The 19795-nt window shown below is 47.9% G+C and overlaps 1 protein-coding gene across 2 annotated transcripts; it reads right to left on the reverse strand.

The window, feature by feature from the left end:
• Positions 1-14521: 14521 nt before the first annotated feature.
• Positions 14522-19505, reverse strand: MYC (MYC proto-oncogene, bHLH transcription factor). 2 transcript variants are annotated; one of them, NM_001009426.1, is given in 3 exon segments: positions 14522-15560; positions 16825-17590; positions 19307-19505. In NM_001009426.1, coding segments are annotated over 2 exon segments (1320 nt in total). In that variant the 5' UTR covers positions 17582-17590; positions 19307-19505; the 3' UTR covers positions 14522-14997.
• Between the last annotated feature and the right edge of the window lie 290 nt (positions 19506-19795).

Below are 19795 nucleotides of genomic sequence, written 5' to 3' on the forward strand. Positions count from 1 at the left end.
GGGCCCCACCAGGCTCCCAGAGGGCCTGTGATGTGCTCCCCAGTTTGGGCACTGAGACTGGAGTTCATCGATGCCACAAATCCAGCCCTGGAGGGGCTGACCCACCTGCACTGGGCTAAACTGTGTCTGTCCTCTCCCCCTGTCCCAGAGTTCATATCTACCAGGAATCTTGGAATGTTTAGAAAATAGCATCTCTGCAGATGCAATTAGCTAAGATGAGCTCATACTGGACTAGAGTGGGCCCCCATCTAATGACTGATGTCCTTAGAATAAGGAGAGGGGAGATGGAGAGATAAGCACAAGTATGGGGGAGAGGCCGTGATGACAGAGGCAGAGACTGGAGTGATGCAGCTGGGAGCCAGGCATGGCGAGGATCGCCGGAATCCACCAGAAGCTGGGAAGAGGTAGAAAAACGTTCTCCCCTAGACCCTGCAGAGGCCTCCCTGGTGCTCAGCAGTGAAGAACCCACCCGCAATGCAGAAGACTGAAGTTCCATCCCTGGGTTGGGAAGACCCCCTGGAGAAGGAAATGGTGACCCACTCCAACATTCTGGTCTGGAGAATCCCATGGACAGAGGAACCTGGCAGGCTACAGTCCACAGGGTCGCAAAGAGTCGGACACGGCTGAGCCGCTAAACAACGAGAGCCTTCAGAGGGAGCACTGCCTCGCTGACACCTGTGAGAGTACCTTTCTGTTCTGTCAGCCACCCAGTTTGGGATGATTTGCTATGGTAGCCCCCAAAATCTGATGATTTACTACTGTAAGAGAAAAACAGAACGCTGACACCCCTCACTTTGCAAGGTACTGTATTAACCGAAACACGAGCAAATCAGAACTGCGTCCACACCTTGCCGGCCCCGTGGTAGCTGAGCCCCAGTCTCAGTTACCATGGAATCATACCAAGCGCGCCTGTACACACCCCCTCCCAGCACCCCCGGGGAAAGCACAGACAGCTCATAATCAAGAGAGAAGTAATGAAGAGCAGGACAAGGTAAGTTATTTTAAAAAATCAACTATGTTGAATCAGGAAGGGCTTTCTGCTATAGTGAAAGTGTGTGTGTGAAAGTTGCTCAGCCGTGTTCGACTCTTTGTGACCCGATAGACTATACAGTCCATGGAATTCTCCAGGCCAGAATACTGAGGTGGGTAGCCATTCCCTTCTCCAGGGGATCTTCCTGACCCAGGAATCGAACTGGGATCTCCTGCATTGCAGAGGGATTCTTTACCAACTGCGCTATCAGGGAAGCCCCTTTCTGCTATAAGCGAGTTTTAAAAGATCAGCAGAGGCTCTCAGAAAAGTCATCTAGGGGAATGTAGGGGGCCTCCTTTACTTCTTTCAGGGTTCAGCTCTGACCCTGTCACTTCTTTGCTGTGAGAGCCTTCTCTACCTGAGGCTCAGTTTCCTCACCTGTGAAATGGTGATCACAAATCGAGGTATTCCTGGGGAAATCCAGACCTGATCGTTCACAGAAGCCCCTTTCACTCTCAGTGGTGCCCTGGTTTGTATTAAAAATTAGTCAAGCCAGAGAAAAAGTAGGGGAGGGGACTTCTCTGGTAGTCCAGTGGTTGAAACTCTGTGTTCCCAATGCGAGGGGCCCAGGTTTGATCCCTCATGCTGCAACTGAGAGTTTGCATGCCTCAAGTGAAGTTCCAGAATGTTGCAGCTGAGACCTGGAGCAGCCAAATAAATAAAACAAAATAAATAAATATCTAGGACTTCCTTGGCAGTCTAGTGGTTTAAGACGCCACTGCATGGAACATGGGCTCAACCCCTGGTCTGGGAACTAAGATCCTATTTACCATGTGGATCAGCCAGATAAATAATTAAGTAAAATAAACACAAGCAAAACTATAGGATTGCTTTGATTTTCTACTTTTCAAATGTGAAATTATAATATCATATGCTTTTCAAACAACGATTTCAGAGGAAGTTCTGGTATTCAGGTTTCCTACCTCAAGGGCGTTTCCAGACTGAGAACCACTTGAATGAACTCTCTCTGGTCCATTCCCAGACAATTCAGCTTTAGGGCTTCAGAGCAAAGCCTCCAGAATTGGACTAAACTGAGTTGACATCTGAGGTCTACCACCTATTCACTTTGTGACCCTGGCAATTCGTTTATTATCCCTCTCCTCAATCTTGGAGTTTTTTCTTTCATGCAGTGGAGCTAATCACAGTGCGTAATTTGTTGAGATGATTAAATGATGTGTGTAAAATCCTTAGTGCAATACCTGTCACAAAACAATTATTTCTTACATGGGACATGAGAAAAAGGATTGCGTGTAAGTTATGCAGAGCTTATTTGGGTTTGCATGAAGGAAGAACTCCTGGACAGTCGGAGTGAAGACACTACAGCATCCAGACGGCCTCCTGTCATTTGTATATGTCGGCCTGGACGGCAGTGCAAACTATCCCTAATTGTAGATAACCAGAGAACAAAACATGCAGCCAATGAGATGCGACTCAAGGATATCAGGGCTCAGGATTCGATTGTACTTACACCTTATGGCTTTCCGTCCTCTGTCACTCTTTGCCTTTTTTTTTCTTTCATGAACATTACTATTGCCTTGTCCCCAGAACAAGGTAGTATCCTATTGTGGGGGCAAACTTGAAGCAAGCTTCATGTCATACTGGGCTTGTTAGCTATAAGAAATAGAAATTCCTACTGAGTCATTGAGTCCTAAATATAATTTTCTAGAAGGATGTTGGGGCAATCCCAGGACTGATGGCGACCTGGGAAACAACTCCAAGCACCTACAGAGCCAGAAAACTTGGTCTCCCTGGGGATAGTGAGTGACCAGAAAGAACGCACTCAGACCTCTCTCTCCTGTTCTTGGTTCACTCCAGTCAAGACTCAAAGTACTGACAGAAAAAAAAAAAATTGCCTATTCTCCCCTGGGCATCTACATGGCTGGAAGAGGCCAGGGCACTCCCTTGAACCTGCCCAGACCACCTACACTGGGTAAAAGGACATTCCAAAAGGGGACGGGGGTACTTTACCTGAAGAAGACAGAGGATGCCTGCAGCCCCAGCACCCCGAGGACTCCAGAAAGTGGGCATAGGAAACTCGAGAGTTACTCTCCCAGGGTGCCCCCAGAAGTCTGAATACTCTAGACACAGCCCTTCCCCTGCCTCACTGCAACTTTTTCATCTGCAAAAAATGGTCGGTTCACCAGATATTAGGGGCTTACCATGCAGAATGTTTCTATACTCCCTGGCCGCTTCTGCTGCTCTGATTTCCTATTTCATTATGACTAATTGGTCCACTCCCAGCTCACAGTACTGACTTCCTTTCTGATGAGCCCATGAACAGTGAGTGCCCTGCTGGCGAAATCCCCCAGGCCAGCCTGGGAAGCATTCCATGATAAGTTTCCAAATTTATTGTGGAAAAGGCAGCAGTCTCAGCGCCTGCGAGGGAGATTTGTGAGGTGAGGGAAATGACAGCTTAGTTTGTTAAGAAGAGGAGAGGGGCATGCCAGCCTCCTGGAAATAATGGCCCCGGGATGCGTGTCTGGCCTGGATTCATCTGGTGGTGGTTGGGACTCCAGATTCTTCACGCTGTGGGGCTGCCTGCCTTGGCTCCCAGGCCTCACGGAATGCTTCTGTAGTGTTCCATCTAGGATCTTCCAGCGTCACACGGGGTACTTTGTCAAAACTTCAAAGAACCTGAAATGATCTTAAACGTGGTTGTGCGCTTGCTCAGTCGCGTCCGACTCTTTGCGACCCCACAGGCTATAGCCCACCAGGCTCCTCTGTCCATGGGATTCTCCAGGCAAGAATACTGGAGTGGGATGCCTACTCCAGGGGATCTTCCTGACCCAGGGATCGAGCCCAATCTCCTGCAGCTCCTGCACTGGCAGGCGGGTTCTTTACCACTGTGCCACCTGGGAAGCCCTTGTGGTTAGACTGGCACAAATCATCTGGGTGCTTGAGGCTGCAAGCCTTTCTAAAGGATGACAGCTGTATGATGTGGCTGGTAAGAAAGTCAGACAGGGAAATGGAGCAGGCCTGGGCCCGAATCCTGTCTCTTCTATTTCATTAAAGGATTTTGTGCCATTCTCTTAAGTTTTCCTTGCATCTTTCTTCTCATCTGTAAAATGGACATAATCACAGTCCTTTATTTGTGTGCTTGTTGTGAAGATTCATGGAGAAAATGCATGTGAAGCGCTTTGCACAGTACTAGCCCCTTAGAAAACACTTGATATATGTTAATGTTGCTATTATTATTAGGATTTTTATTGCTATGTTCCAGTTGGAAAGAATATCATATTTATGATTACCTGATCCGGCTTACTGATTCTTATTACAGACAAAGATACAGAATACAACTTGTCTGGACAGCAGCCATTTGGAAAATCTCATGTCCCAATACTCAGCATCATGACTTTCAACTTGACCATAACCCAAGTCCCCAGGGATGGTGCCAGCATGACCAAAGGATTCAGAGAAATGTAGTGGGAATGATGTGACCTCCCCCACTGCAGAGTCTGTCCTTAGACAAAGTTCAAACCCCTTCACGTGGCCCCTGGGTGATCCGGCTTGGAGCCCACACCTTAAGCCTGAGCCAGGGATGTTTTTTTTCTTGTGCTGTCGGTTCCTTCCAATTTCGTGGTTCCTCTAGGTTCTTCCCTTCTTCCATAGCAGAGTCTTGGAAATATTTGACTTGACTAACTCATACCCATCTTCCATGTTTTAGCTGAATACCTTCCCTGGACCTCTAGGCTCTCAGGCACCCCCATAACACTGTTCTTCCTCAGCCTACTACATTGGGTCCTTGAATTTATTTAATTACTTGTGTAAATATTTATTTAATATCATGTGTCTTCACTAGATTGTTTAAGCTATTTCTTCCACACTGGTGCCTACTTTGTATGTAGTGGTAATACAATAAATATTTGTTGATGAGGGCGGTCTAGGGGTGGGGATCAGACCTGGCATGGCCTTGGCACTGAGCCAGTTTGGAAGATCCATCCCAGTGGTAAGATGTCCCTGCTGCTGCTAAGTCGCTTCAGTCGTGTCCGACTCTGTGCGACCCCATAGATGGCAGCCCACCAGGCTCCCCCGTCCCTGGGATTCTCCAGGCAAGAACACTGAAGTGGGTTGCCATTTCCTTCTCCAATGCATGAAAGTGAAAAGTGAAAGTGAAGTCACTCAGTCATGTCTGACTCTTCACATCCCCATGGACTGCAGCCCATCAGGCTCCTCTGCCCATGGGATTTTCCAGGCTGGAGTGGGCTGCCGCTGCCTTCTCCGGATGTCCCTAGTTTAGAAGATTATCCTGGATTCAGATAAGGCTGGGAAACAAAGCCTTTATTTTGAAAGACTTGAACCAAGTCAGCCAAAAATGAGTAGAAGGCTTTTGGGAAGATTATGTCTTCTCTGGTGGGTTCTTCTAGAAAGCCGAGGTTAAGATTGCATTACCTCCAGCTCTGTGTCATGTGTCCCTCAAGGAGCACGGCAAGAACAAATTCCTTTAAGCATTAACCTGTTGCCTTTTTCTGGCCTTGAAGCTTATCAGTTGCATTTGTTTTTCGACATTAGCTGAGTACCTTCTATGTGCCCAGTCAGTGCTTAGCAGTGGCGATATCAAGACACATCAGCAAGCAGCTCCAACTCCACTGAGGAGGCCAGAGGAGCACACAGGCGGTTTGAGGGGAATCTCTTACGTGGGAAATAGCAGGAAGTGGAGAAGCCTAGTGATGTGGGGTCAGGGGACCTAGGCTGAACAGCTCCTTTGACACTGCCTAGCTCTATGACCCTGAGAAAGTCACCCAATGACTTGGAAACTCAGGACCCTGAAGTGTGTGATGAGAAAGTAAGGGTTTTCATCTCACGAGGATGTTGAGACATAAGACAGGCAAACGACCTGCTGAATGAGAAGGGTGTCATGGTGCTTAGCTCTTATTAGTTGCAAAGGTGTAGAAAAGAGAACTGAGGGAGCAGCAATCTGAGGGGCTTCCCTGAAGAGGTGACATTCAAAATGAGACACGAAAGTGTGTGAGAAATACCAGGCAGGTCGAGGAACTGAGATCCAGAGGAGGGAATATGCCTGGCAGTTCAGAAAAAGAAAAATGTAAATTGCCTCAATAAAGTTGCAAGGGGTGATACGGCAGCAGGCTGGACAGGTAAGCTGGGGCAGGTTAGGAAGAAGTACAAAGATATTTATATTTTTATAGCCAGAGTAAGGAGGATTCCTAAATTCTCGTCTGTCAGGGAGGGACCTGACCAGTCGCCTTTTTTAAATTAATAATTTGGCTGTGTTGGGTCTTCGCTTCGGGGTCTTTCCTTATGGCGCACGGGCTCTCTAGTTGTGACGCTCCAGCTCAACAGCTGCAGCACGTTGGCTTGGTTGCTCTGTGGCAAGTGGAATCTTAGCTCCCTGACCAGGGAGGGAACCCACTTCCCTTGCATTGCAAGACGAATTCTTTAACCCCTGGCGGCCAGGGAAGTCCCAGATCAGTCAGTTTTTGAAGAAGACCACTGCTGTTGCTTTGAGGAGACCATGTTAGAGTCAGGAAGACGCTGCTGTGGAGACTTAGGCACAAGGTGGTGGTGGGGAGAGAGATGGGGCGGCTGTCATCAGTGAGACGTGGGGTCAGAGCCAAGCGGAGGTAAGGAGGGAGCATCTGAAGGACTTGCTGATACGTTAGAAATGGAGGGGGAGAGAGGGCAAAGAGGGAGAGGGAATGCTCATTTACTGAGCCCTGCTGGGCCGTTTCCCGTATACAATCCCATTTAATTCTCTCAACTGTCCTGGCAGAGAGGAATGGTTCCCACGTACCCCCAGCCTCCCCTTTACTTTCTTCTCCCTTCAAATTGGGAAAGTCAGACTCAGAGTAGTGACGTCCTCTGCCCAGGATCACATGGCCAGCTGGTGACTCAACCGGACTGAAACTGAAGTCTGTGGGACTCCTGCCGCTGGATGCCTTTGTTGATGATGACTGCTAGTTCTCAAACTCATGTCTTCATCCCCATCACTTGTGGAACCTTAAAAAAAAGGAAAAATGGGATTCCTGTCTCCACCCTCTGGACATTGGTTTAGTAGCTCTGAGGTGGACATTTTATAAAAAGATCCTCAGGTGACTTTGAGACTGAATCAGGCTTCTAAAACATCTGGCCTCTTCCAAGCAATTCCGAGGGGCTTAGCATCACTGTTACCCAGTGAGCCAGTCTTGGGAATGGCTCTTCTTTGTGTGCGTCCATCTTTGTATTTCAGGAATTAATTGTATTTCCCTTGCTGGATGGGAGGTTGTCAGTCACACTCAGGGCCCCAACTGTACCCAAGGAGGAGGGTTGGGAGCCAAACCTCAGCATGGGCAAGTGACCCCAGAAGAACAATCAGGGAAAGAGGGACGTGCTTTCTTTGACGAGCCTATGTTAGCTTTTAGTTGCTGGCACCCCATTTGCTCCAGGAGGGCAGATCCTGACTGGGATGGAAGTATGGAAAGAATCCTGAGGCCACTGTCTGTTCGAGCCCCTAGATTCAGTCAGCCTTGGCCTTTTTCAGTTACAAAACCTAACTATATACATTCCCCCACTGTCCATGTCTACCAGCTAAAGTTCAGTTTCTGTTGCTTGCAACCTATAGATTCTGACTGAGACTCAGAGAAGCTTTTGCTGAGGCTTCTGTTCTTTGGAATGAATTAGGTAGACATTACAGAGGGGAATAGGTTTGGCATGAACTGAGCACAGAGCATTGGATTGAACAGGGTAAAAAAGATGGGCAACTCCAGGGTGTAGAAACTGAAAGTATATGGCAAATAGGTTCATTCATTCATTCATTCGGCGATACACTCATTCATTCCATCAGCACAATCTTATATGCTAGATACTATGTCTGCCCTATGGGGTACAGTGATGGAAAAAGTCATAGCATGTGTCCACAAGGAGTTTAGAGTCTAGCAAGGGAAAAAGAGAATTAAACAGGTTATTTCTATATGGATGAACATGTCCTATGAGCCTAGAAGAGACTTGGCCTGGTCTTTGACGTCATAACTGGGAAGAGTCACTCTGAAGGGGTGACTATGTTCAAGAAGGCATGCCCCTCTCAACCTAGTCCACCTAATCCTTATCTTCCCCTTTAGAGTTCCGGGCAGCACACTTGGCACCAGGCAGACAAAGATGGAAGCTGCCCTTGAGATACTTATATTTAGATACATTACCCCTGTTTTTCTGTATCTTTACTTCTCCCCTTCTCAACTTCATCCCATCAGCCTACAAACTAATAATCTCTTTACCTTTAATAAGGAAGTTTGGTGGCTCAGACAGTAAAGCATCTGCCTACAATGTAGGAGACCCAGGTTCGATCCCTGACTTGGGAAGATCCTCTGGAGAAGGAAATGGCAACCCACTCCAGTACCCTTGCCTGGAAAATCCCATAGATGGAGGAGCCTGATAGGCTACAGTCCATGGGGTCGCAAAAGTCGGACATGACTGAGCAACTTCATTTATCTTTAATAAGATAAAATTGAGATCCAATCAAGCAAATCAGTTCAGTTCAGTCGCTCAGTCGTGTCTGACTCTTTGTGACCCCATGAACCGCAGCACTCCAGTCCTCCCTGTCCATCACCAACTCCCAGAGTCTACCCAAATCCATGTCCATTGAGGTGGTGATACCATCCAACCATCTCATCCTCTGTCGTCCCCTTCTCCTCCTGCCGTCAATCTTTTCCAGCATCAGGGGCTTTTCAAACGAGTCAGCTCTTTACATGAGGTGGCCAAAGTATTGGAGTTTCAGCTTCAACATCAGTCCTTCCAGTGAACACCCAGGACAGATCTCCTTTAGGATGAAAAATCAACCAAATGCAAATCTTGGTCTTCTTTTGATAAATCCATCTCTTTCCTTATCTTCATATCTAGCTTCTTGAAAAAGTTGTGGTATTTTGTACTTTGTGCTTTGCTTTCTACTCACTGTCAAAGCCCACACCACCAGGAAAATGGTGCCGCATTCACCCATTCACCAAGGAACTGTTGAGTCATTGTTCAGCCATTCACCAAGGAACTGTTGAGTCATGGTTCAGTGTCAGGCATTTATGTTGTTGCTGATGAAGATTCACTGCTGAACAGGACTGATGTGATTCCATTCCTCAAGGCAAGACAAGAGATTTTATGAAGAGTGGAGAGTGTTTGGGCAGACAATCCTGGTCTCCTAGGGAACCTTGTCTCATGGCCTTAGAGCTTTAGGAGGTGAGCCATGAAAGATGAATAAGAGTATGCCGGGCTTGTGGGTGTTGTGTTGATGGACAGATGGAATGTGGGTCAAAAGTTTTTAAGCAGAGGGGACAAAATATCTGAAAAAGCTCATAGGATATTGGAAAACCAGAGTGATGAGATTTTTGAGTCAGTGGAAGCCAGCATGTGGAGGACCTTGGAGTTCATATGTGGAAGGCAAGGGAAGGGCATAATTACACTTGTGATTTAGAGAGATCCTGGGAGTGGCAGCGATGGAGAGAACAGTGAGTGGTTCTCAGCTTTTTCAAGCCCTGCAGCAGCTTATTAAAACCCAAGCTTGGGAGCCATTTCCTGAAATTCCAATTCAGGGGACAATGTGTTTGAATTTGTCACAAATTCACAGGCTGTGTTAGTATTGATGGTCCAGGAGTCACACTTTGAGAACTCTTGGAGAAGGTATTGTGGGAGGCCAGGATGCTGGAAAGATTGGAAGGCAGGAGAAGGGGACAACAGAGGATGAGATGGTTGGGTGGGCATCACCGACTCGATGGACATGAGTTTGAGCAAGCTCTGGAAGTTGGTGATGGACAGGGAAGCCTGGTGTGCTGGGGTCGCAAAGATTCGGACTCAACTGAGTGAACCAAACTGAACTGAGGATGCTGGAAGAATGATTAGGCTGCTGTTTTAAGTGATGGATTGAATGAAAGGAATGAAGAAGAGAAAGGATCTTGGGTGGATGAGGCTACTGTCCCACTGGGGAGGAGGTGTGGTTAAGAAGATGCCTCCATGTTGCTAAATCCCATGGAACCATTCTCTGCACATTCTGCTCCCCCTCTTGCTGTCTCTGACACTTCTGATAAAAGGGCCTCCACCTAGAGCCTTCTCCCTCCTAAGTAATAATAGTGTTTTCTCCTTTGTTTCCCTTCCAGCATTTCCTGGGTTCTTTCCCAGATTCCATTTACCCTGGGAGGCTGGGGGTGGTCTTCAGCAGCTCCCAGAGCTTGAACCCCTTCCTGCCACATAACACACTTTGAAAGTGTTTGTGAAATAACTTAAGAGTCTAATTGTCTTCGGTTCCTTTGTTCTCCAGCGGTCCATAGGTGACTCAGGGCTAGGACCTTATCTGTCTCATTTATCTCAGCATCTCTTCACACCCCCAGCACACTGCGGGCACCTAGTAGGTGCTCAGTAAATATTTATGGACAAACAACAATTCATCTTGCTCTCACCATTTTGCCAGCTCTGTGAATGCAGGCAAATTACTTAATCTCTAGAAGTTTTCAATCTCTTTATATGTAAATTAGGGATTAGCAATTGAATTTATCTTCTACACATTGCTTGGGGGTGGTGAACTAAGAAAATTGTATATAAAATTCACAGTGTAGACTGACTACTGTTGTCGTTTCCTTTTTGTTGTTGGCTGCTTATGTAACTTTGGGAGAACTTGTCTAAACTTCAGTGTCATTGCATTAAAAAATTACTCTCTAGGTGGGCTGCTGGGAGAGGCCCAAGAGATGGAAGGAGGCAGGAGGTGTGTAAAGAAGGTTAATCCTCTCTCCCTAAATTCTCCCGTTCCCTAGTCCGGAGACACCCCTGACTGCACTGGCTTGTTTTATCCCTCTATGGGCTGATGGGGTGACAAAGGAAGAAAGTGTTGGGGATTGCGATTGAGCTGCTCCCAGGCATTGTGTAAAAACAAAGCACATTCTTGTAGCCTCAGATGGTCTACACACCATTAACATCCCCTCCACTGTGTCTTCCTAAAGAATTTACTGTAGACTAATATTGAAAGAAATAAGATTTAAAACAAAAATCAACTCAGAGTCATTTTGAGTCACTTCAAACCAGTTTGGCAAAATGAGCATTCTTAGGTATTTCTTTTACATTTGGAATTAATCTCTAGAGTGATGAAAATAAAAATAAATAAATAGAATTAGTCTAGTTTCACCCTGGAAGGATCTAGACTAGAGAAACATTATTGCTACAGCTTTTGTGCTGGGTGGTAGAATCTTTGTAGTTTTTTTTTTTTTTTTTTTTCCCAAACAGGTACCTGTTCTCATTCTGTTAGCTGTGTCTACCTCCTTCTTTGAAACCGGCATGTAATATATATTCACTGAAAGAACTGATGCTGAATCTGAAGCTCCAATACTTTGGCCACTTGATGTGAAGAGACGATTCATTGAAAAAGACCCTGATGCTGGAAAAGATTGAAGGCAGGAGGAGAAGGAGAAGGGGGCAACAGAATGAGATGGTGGGATGGCATCACCGACTCAGTGGACGTAAGTTGGAGCAAGCTCCAGGAGATAGTAAAGGACAGGGGAGCCTGGTGTGCTGCAGTCTGTGGGGTCACAAAGAGTTGGACAAGACTGAGCAACTGAAGGACAACAACAAAAGGTTTATAATCTTAAAAGGGGATCCTTTTGTAAAGCTAAAAATGCATTTATAGTGTCAGGGGACACCTTTCAGCCTCTTCTAACCTAAAGTTTATGCATCATTGTTGGGAAGAAATGTTTCAGAGGCCCTCAGCGTGTACACTAACAAGTAAATTCTCATGGGCTATTGCAACCAAGCCACACCAAACAAAACAAAGCAAAACAAAACCCTAACATGATTATTTTGTTCTCTTTCCCAAACTTTGTCTTAAAGACCAGCAGAGAACTCTATTTGCACATCCTGGCTGTAAGTACCCAGTTCTGAGGCTGAGATTGTGAAAACTGTGCATTTAAAAATTTGATTGATTGTTTTTATAATGTGGATCTCTATCCAAATGGCAGCATAAAATAACACTTTCTTCCTCTTTATACATTCCATCCCTAAGCAAAACCACTCCAGGAATCCCTGGGGAAGGCATTAATTCCTGGACAGCATCCTGGGTTAAAGGTATATTAATATTAACTTATTCCTTCTTGTATAATCCTGACCGAATCATAAGCTCCATCCCTCCTTCTCCGGTTCTTGATCATTGTTACCTACAAAATAAGATTACACAACAGCATAAACCCTGGGGATGCTCTGGATTGGCTAGGAGGACCAATCTATTGAGGGTCAGGGTCAGCCTGATTTTCTGGAAAGAAGTTGGCATCTATTCTGTTTTCAGAATGTTCCCTAGCTTCACAAGCCTCAGGAGGTGGGGGGAGCCTGATATGTATTTGGAATGGTTCCCTTTCTTCACAGCCAAGATTTGCTTCCCGAAAGTTGTTTCCTGATCATTTGGAACGGGGAGTTGTTTTTCTAGTGAGAAACACTCTCTCCTATTCCACAGGCTTGTCCAGACTTAGTGATTCAAACTAACACCTTCCGTGTTCCCCAGTGACTCACTCCAGGGCTGTACTCCAGCCACAAAGGGGCAGAGAGTGAATCCTGTAAGTTTGCCTCTGCTTCTCTAACACTTTGAACTACTCCACCTCTGTGGATAGTATCTTCCTTTGAATTTAGGATATAGGGTGTGACAGCTTGAAGCTATTAGGGTAGGATTTAGGATCCAGAATAAAGCCTCAAGAAAAAAGACATTAAGGACCTGGACAAATTATTTTAGAGGCCAAAGCCAAAGACAGTAATTATTTATCGATTTATGGGTCACGATAGATTTAAATTCCCAAGGAAGTACAGGGATCTAAAGATCTACTCTGAGGCTGAGACAATGAGATAATTATAATAGTGACAATAACTTCCATTTACCTATGTTGTCAAAGTTCTAGTTTCTGGTTTGGACTGTGGGGTTTTCAAAGGTTCATAATTAATAATATGTGTGTATATATGTTAGTCACTAATTGGGGCTTGCCAGGCTCCTCTGTCCGTGGAATTCTCCAGGCAAGAATATTGGAGTGGGTTGCCATTCCCTCCTCCAGGGGATCTTCCCAACACAGGGATCAAACTTAGGTCTCTCTCACTGCAGATTCTTTACCCCTACCATTCTGAGACACCAGGGAAGCCCAAAATCTACCTTCAAAAATGCCTTTCATGTTCTAGTGATGAGCATGTATTATGCATGTCCCTGTGTGAAAGGGGTTGAAAGGAAGGGTTGCAAGTTTGTCATTTCCAAAATAATAATGACTCACACGATGAAGACCAAGTGTGTTTTATGATCTGGACGGTAGCATTTCCATACTGGCTGCTTTGCAGGAGCAACTGGTAAGTTTCATTTAACAAATGACTAAGGTAGGAGTGAATGGATGGCATCACTGGCTCAATGAATATGAGTTTGAGCAAACTCCAGGAGATGGTGAAGGACAGGGAAGCCTGGCCTGCTGCAGTTTATACGGTTACAGAGTCAAACAGGACTTAGTGACTGAAGAGCAACAGGCGTGAATGAGCCGTGAGTTTCTCTTTGGGAAGGGAAAAACTAAGCAAGGAACAACAAAATACAAACAAATACAAAATAAAAGAAGAACTGAGGTTCCATCAGGCCTAAGTGCTGAAACCTCAGGTCCTTGAGACCGGCCAGTTTAATGCTACTGGCTTGTTTGAGAGGTGGTGGTCTAGCACAGGTTAAGCCCACACTGGAATCCTGGTTCTGTTCTTCATTATCAGTGCACCTTATGCACGTGGATGAGTTTCCTTATCATGGAGAAATCAACAGTACCTTCTTCATACGGCTGCTGGGGGGAGTTACTAGAAGGAAAATGTTTAGAAAAATGCCTGAAACATAATTATGATTATTTCTTGTGTCAGCCCATCAGGCCCCAACCCCAAAGCATCCTTGATCTCAGTATTGCCAATACAGAAAGAACTCAAGCATGATAGCCAAGTGTTGAGTGCTTTTCAACAAGCACGGGACTTGGATTCAGCCTTTTACCGTGTAGCTGTGGAGAAGTTCCGTAACCACTCTGAGCTTCTATATTCCCCCCCTTTTTTTTTTTTTTTTTTTTTTTGGTAAAGTAGGGTTAATAACTTGTCTCCCAGAGTGCCTGCTACTGCAGATTAGCAGCAAAAGTCAGTTTCTACTCTTTTGCCATTGACTGTGAATGGCATGGAACCTCCAAACTGAGTTTTTCCTTCATCTTCTTCCAAATCCCTAGTCCTCACCTTCTTTTGTATTCATAACTGTTATCTTTAACTTCTAGCATCCCTTTTGCCTACCTCTAACCCTCTCACTAGTCTATTGCCCTTTCATTCTTTGAAGTATCATCTCTGGCCCTTATCACAGATCTCCAGGAAGCATCTTATAGCCCTGAGAACTTAAAGACCTTAAGTCCCCAGACCCATCAGAACAAAGAAAAGCCCTTACCCTTTCTTAAATGACTTCTTTTCCCATCCTTGTAAGCTCATTCCCTTAAGGGCCAAATACTGTTAATTTGCAATCAATGAAAAGGGAATGAGGGGGGAAAAAGAGAAAGAAACAAAACACAACTTAAGATTTGGCTCAATTATATATTTGAAGGTATTTTATTTTTTCTAAAAACAATAGAAAAAAAATCAACTTTAAAAAGGAAAATGTACTTAAATAAAAAAATTATACTATATAGTAGGTATACCTACTATAAATTTTATTAAAGTTATTTACATTTAATGGCTATATTTACAAAGGAAAATTGGGTGAAATTCAGGAGTTTTTAAAAACAATTCTTAAATACAAATCTGTTAAAGGAAAAAAAAAAATGGTAAGCATAAAAAAAAAGTTCTTTTATGCCCAAAGTTCCATTTGAGGCAGTTTATAGTATGGCTAAATCTTTCAGTCTTAAAGATCCAGCCAAGGTTGTGAGGTTGTTCATGCATATGAAAGACGTTCCTATGTAAGGAGTTGACAGAGGAACCTTTTTCCTCACTTTCCCTTAGTAACAAATGAGAATTTCCTGAGGGAGTTCAGTTCCTCCCTCCAATAGGTCAATTTAGGCGCAAGAGTTCCGTATCTGTTCAAGTTTGAGTTTCAACTGTTCTCGCCTCTTCCGCAACACGTCTTTTTCTGAAATGAGCTTTTGCTCCTCTGCTTGGACCGACAGGATGTATGCTGTGGCTTTTTTAAGGATAACTACTTTGGGGGCTTTTTCATTGTTCTCCAACTCTGGGATCTGGTCACGAAGAGCAAAAAAGCTGCGTTTCAGCTCGTTTCTCCTCTGGCGCTCCAAAACGTTGTGTGTCCGCCTCTTGTCATTCTCCTCCGTGTCCGAAGACCTCGGGCTGGCACATTTGCGGTTGTTGCTGATCTGTTTCAGGACCCTGCCACTGTCCAACTTAGCCCTCTTGGCGGCGGGATAGTCCTTCCTAGTGGAGGGGGGCGCTGCGTAATTGTGCTGATGCGTAGACACGTGGCATCTCTTTAGGACCAACGGGCTGTGAGGAGGTTTGCTGTGGCTGCCGGCAGAGGGTGACCCCGATTCTGACCTTTTGGCAGGGGGTTGCCTCTTTTCCACAGAGACAACATCAATTTCTTCCTCATCCTCTTGTTCTTCCTCTTTAAGAAAGAAAGGAAAAAAATCACCCAGTTAACAACGGTTTCCTTAAAGCAATCAATGACTAGATGAAATTAATACTATGCCAATACAAGGGATTATTAGGTAAGAGAGGACCCAGAGGACTTCCCTGCCAGTCCAGTGGTTAAGACTCCATGCTTCCAACACAGGGGGCAAGTTTTGATCCCTAGTTGGGGAACTAAGAATCCCACATGCCATTGGGTGAGGCTAAAAAAAAAAAAAAAAAAGGACCCTGGCACAAAGTTATTCCCAGACAGGTAGCCAATGATCTCTGCTTTTCTTCTCAAGAAGGGAGAGTCTCAGGCAGGAAAATGACAGCTGGGTTTATGGCACAGACAAGAAAATTACAATTTACCAGGATACAGCATTGATGCCAATTCTTACCTAAGACTTAATGAGGCCCTGGACACACCCAGACAAAGCACATTCCCAAGCACCTCCTATTTGCAAGGGACTTTACCAAGAAGCCTTCAGGTGTTGCAAATGATAGCTGCAAATCTTTGGTATAACTTTAGCAACTCCCTATCTTACTGGAAGTGCAAAAAGAAAAAAAAAAAAAAACAAAAAAACAAGTCTTGCAGCTTTGTCAAAAGTCCTAGAAGGTGGGGGAAGGAAAAACCGAAGTCCAATTTTGTAAAGGATTGGCTTTTAGTGTTCAAAAGAGGTGCAAAGATCCCAACTCAGTCCATACACTTTTAAGGCACTTTCACTAGCTCCCGGCGCTCAGGGGGAGGCTGCCCGGTCTCTGTACACTGCCCCTCTTCATTTCTGTTGATCTGTAGTCCACTAAATCCCAACAACTCAGAAGGGAGGAGGGAGGTAATTCATTCACTCTCGGAGATCAATCCTCTCTTAACTCCACAACGACGACTCGCCCCGCCCCCTTCCAGGGCAATTAAAATGCTTAAGAGGGGTAAGAGGGAGCGGATTGAGTTGCTAGATAAGCTAGAAGATTTAAAAACCCAAAAGAAATTCCTAAGGGGAGGGAAGGGAAAGGAGAGGACTGGCCACTAGGGCGATCTTAGGGGAAGGAGTGGGAAGAACACTAAAGCTCAGTGTTTCAGGGATGGTGAGCTCCCAAACTCTTCCAGACCTGACATTTCTTTTTCAAATATAAGGAGAAAAAGGCAGTGGGGGGCAGTGGGGGGGGGGGGCAACTGAAGTATGGCCCCTTGAGTTGGCAGCCAATGAGAATAGGAAAGAGCCAGCCGACCCCTCTGACGCGCCTGGAGGGTCCCAGCTTACCAGAGTCGCTGCTGGTCGTGGGTGGGGTCTCCTCGTGGAGAGCCAGGGGCTCGGGACTGGCCCGCGGGGAGGACTCAGCAGAGGAGAGCAGAGAGTCAGAGGAGGGGGAGAAGGCGGTGGAGTCCGGGGAGGCGCAGGGCTTGGGCGAGCTGCTGTCGTTGAGCGGGTAGGGGAAGACCACCGAGGGGTCGATGCATTCAGAGGCGGCGGCGCTCAGGTCCTGCAGGTACAAGCTGGAGGTGGAGCAGCCGCCGTGCCCGCGGGCGGGGCTCGGGCTGCCGCCGTCTTTGCGCGCAGCCTGGTAAGAGGCCAGCTTCTCCGAGACGAGCTTGGCGGCGGCCGAGAAGCCGCTCCACATACAGTCCTGGATGATGATGTTTTTGATGAGGGTCTCATCGTCGGGGTCGCAGATGAAGCTCTGGTTCACCATGTCGCCTCCCAGCAGCTCGGTCACCATCTCCAACCGGTCCGCGGAGGAAAAGCTGCCGCCGCCGCCGTCGTCGTCTCCCCTGGGCGAGAAGGAGGCGACCGCGACGTACGACGGCGAGCAGAGCCCGGAGCGGCGGCTAGGGGACAGGGGCGGGGTGGGCAGCAGCTCGAATTTCTTCCAGATGTCCTCGCTGGGCGCCGGCGGCTGCAGTTCGCTCTGCTGCTGCTGGTGGTAGAAGTTCTCCTCCTCGTCGCAGTAGAAATAAGGCTGCACCGAATCGTAGTCGAGGTCATAGTTTCTGTTGGCGAAGCTGACGTTGAGGGGCATCGCGGTAGCCTGCCGGAGGGGGCACACAAAGACGGGGCAAGTCTTGAGTTAAAGGGGTCTTGGATGGTGCCGAAACCCCCACGCAGCGCGCACTGCGCGCCACAATCCAGAACCACTCCCCTTCCAGCGCGATCCCCAAATGAGGCTGATGGGAGGTGGGGAACGGACAAAAAAGGCACCCTTTTAGCCCGCTCTGAGTGACCCTCTACTATCTCAGACACACACTTGGCGAACCAGCTCCGCAGCGCCGCGGGGCTTTTCGGCTCTCCTCCGGGGAGCCTGGAGCGCGAAGCCCGGGAGTCTGCCCCGCGACCGCCCAGCAATCGAAATCAGCTTTGGCCTCCGTCACAGGCCCGGGTAGGCGGCGGCGGCGGTGGGGAATAGGATCTGCCAAACGCCGGGGCGCAAAGTTTTGCGCCACCTGAAGGAGGCGGCGAGAGACGCCGCGGCTGGAGCGGTTGCGCTCGGCCCCCTCCCGCTCCCGGGCCCCTAGCGCCGCGCCCGTTCCCACTCGCGCGCCCTCGTCTCGCTGTTTCCCCTGCCGGCGCCGCCGCCCCTCCCAGCCTCCCTTCTCCGCCTCCCGCATCCCTACCCCCAGCGCAACCCCCTTCTTTCCTTTGCGGGCTTTCCTTCTCTCTCCGGCTGGGGTGGCGAGCTCAGCTTCGAGCCTTTAGCCCTTCTCCACCCCCCCCCCCCCCACCCCCGACCCTCATAAATAAAAGGAGAGTGTTAAATAATAACAGAGACGTCTCCCTTCAACACTCAATACGGCGACGTAACTGCGCCAGAGACCCTGCTACGATTCCGCGCCCGTAGCCGGGCGTCTTCTCCCTCACCAGCCGAGGGTAGCAGCTGTTCTCGAAAAGCCCGGTGCCTCGCTCCTGGCCGTCCTCCGCATCTCAGGGGGCGTAGGGACACCCGCGCGGGGACCCCGGAGGCGGCCGGGGAGCCAAGGCTAGGTGCAGAGATTTTGCCCTCATCCCCCCCCACCGCCGAGTCAATAATTCCAGGAGACTCGGACACATCTTTGCCCCAGCTTCCTTTTCCCCGTCCCCGCGCCTTCCCAACACCGAATCCTAACCTCTCTGTAGACCAAAATCTTTAATTTTACTATCCTTTAAAAAAAAAGTCAAAGGCCAACTTCTAAAAGGAGCCGGGAGCGTTGGAGACGCCGAGGGGGTCGGCGGGCGGGACGCGCCGCAGTGTCTGTCTCTGGCTGTCAGAAATGCAGTAAGCCGAAATTTAAATGCCCTTTTCCAGACAGGAAAAAGTCAGCGGCTGCGGAGCTCTCTTCGCTCAAACATGCAATGTGTAATTCTTACTCCAAGGAGTTCAGGATGTAAAGGGTTTTCTGTCAACCGCGAAGCATACCCTTCTTCTCCCCGACAAAAGGCAAAAAAGCAATTAATGCAATAAAGCATGAATGTCCACCCGGCCGGGGTCAGCGTCCATCTAAGGCGAGCAAAAACCTCTAAAGGCTACTTTCAGAAAACGCACCCCCGGTTTCCCTCTGCCTTCCTCTCTCTTCCCATCTTGACAAGTCACTGTACCCCGACCCAGTTCTGGTTCCTCTCCACCCCACCCCGACCAGCCACAACTACTCTGAGAAAAGTGTCAATAGCGCAGGAATGGGAGAAAAGACACTCGATTCGGGCGTTCTGCTCATCGCGGCGTTAAGGCGGTAGCAAAAATAAATGAAAAAGGCCAATAGGTCCGGGTGCTCACCCGTATTTCCACTATCCGAAGGAAATCTAGCGTCCAAAAAGCGGCGAGGAGCGCCTTTCAGAGGCGCGGGTCGTGGGCTGCGGCGAGGGAAAGTGTCTCCCCAAAAAGGCAGAAGAGCTTCTCTGCGTCCGGGGAGTCTTGGTGTCGCTCGGGTGTTGTAAGTTCCAGTGGGCAAAGTTTCGCGGATGCGGCGCGGGTGGCGGACCGCTAGCAGGGGTCCGCGGGGAGGGTGGGGTGGGGGCCGGCCTGGCTGGAGGCGCAGAAGCCCCCCTTTGACTCCGGATCTCCCTTCCCCGGGCGCCCGGAGCGCGACTCCGCTCGCTAGGCTGGCTCGGCTCTTCCACCCTGGAGGGCCCGCCCGCTCGCTCCCTCTGCCTCTCGCTGGAATTACTACAGCGAGTCAGATAAAGCCCAGAAAAAACTGGCTTTTATACGAGAAGGTAAGGCCCCTCCTCTGTTCTTTTTCCCGCCAAGCCTCAGAGTAGCCCT

This window comes from Ovis aries, chromosome 9, assembly GCF_016772045.2.
Source record: "Ovis aries strain OAR_USU_Benz2616 breed Rambouillet chromosome 9, ARS-UI_Ramb_v3.0, whole genome shotgun sequence".
NCBI classification, from domain to species: Eukaryota; Metazoa; Chordata; class Mammalia; order Artiodactyla; family Bovidae; genus Ovis; species Ovis aries.

What these genes read in the sequence shown, in the direction of transcription:
- MYC (XM_042253806.2), bottom strand. Translation starts at nt 17,581, where the DNA reads ATGCCCCTCAACGTCAGCTTCGCCAACAGAAACTATGACCTCGACTAC. An exon ending in CACGACCAGCAGCGACTCTG is followed by an intron (nt 15,561 to 16,824) that starts GTAAGCTGGGAC and finishes TCTTTCTTAAAG; the next exon opens with AGGAAGAACAAGAGGATGAG.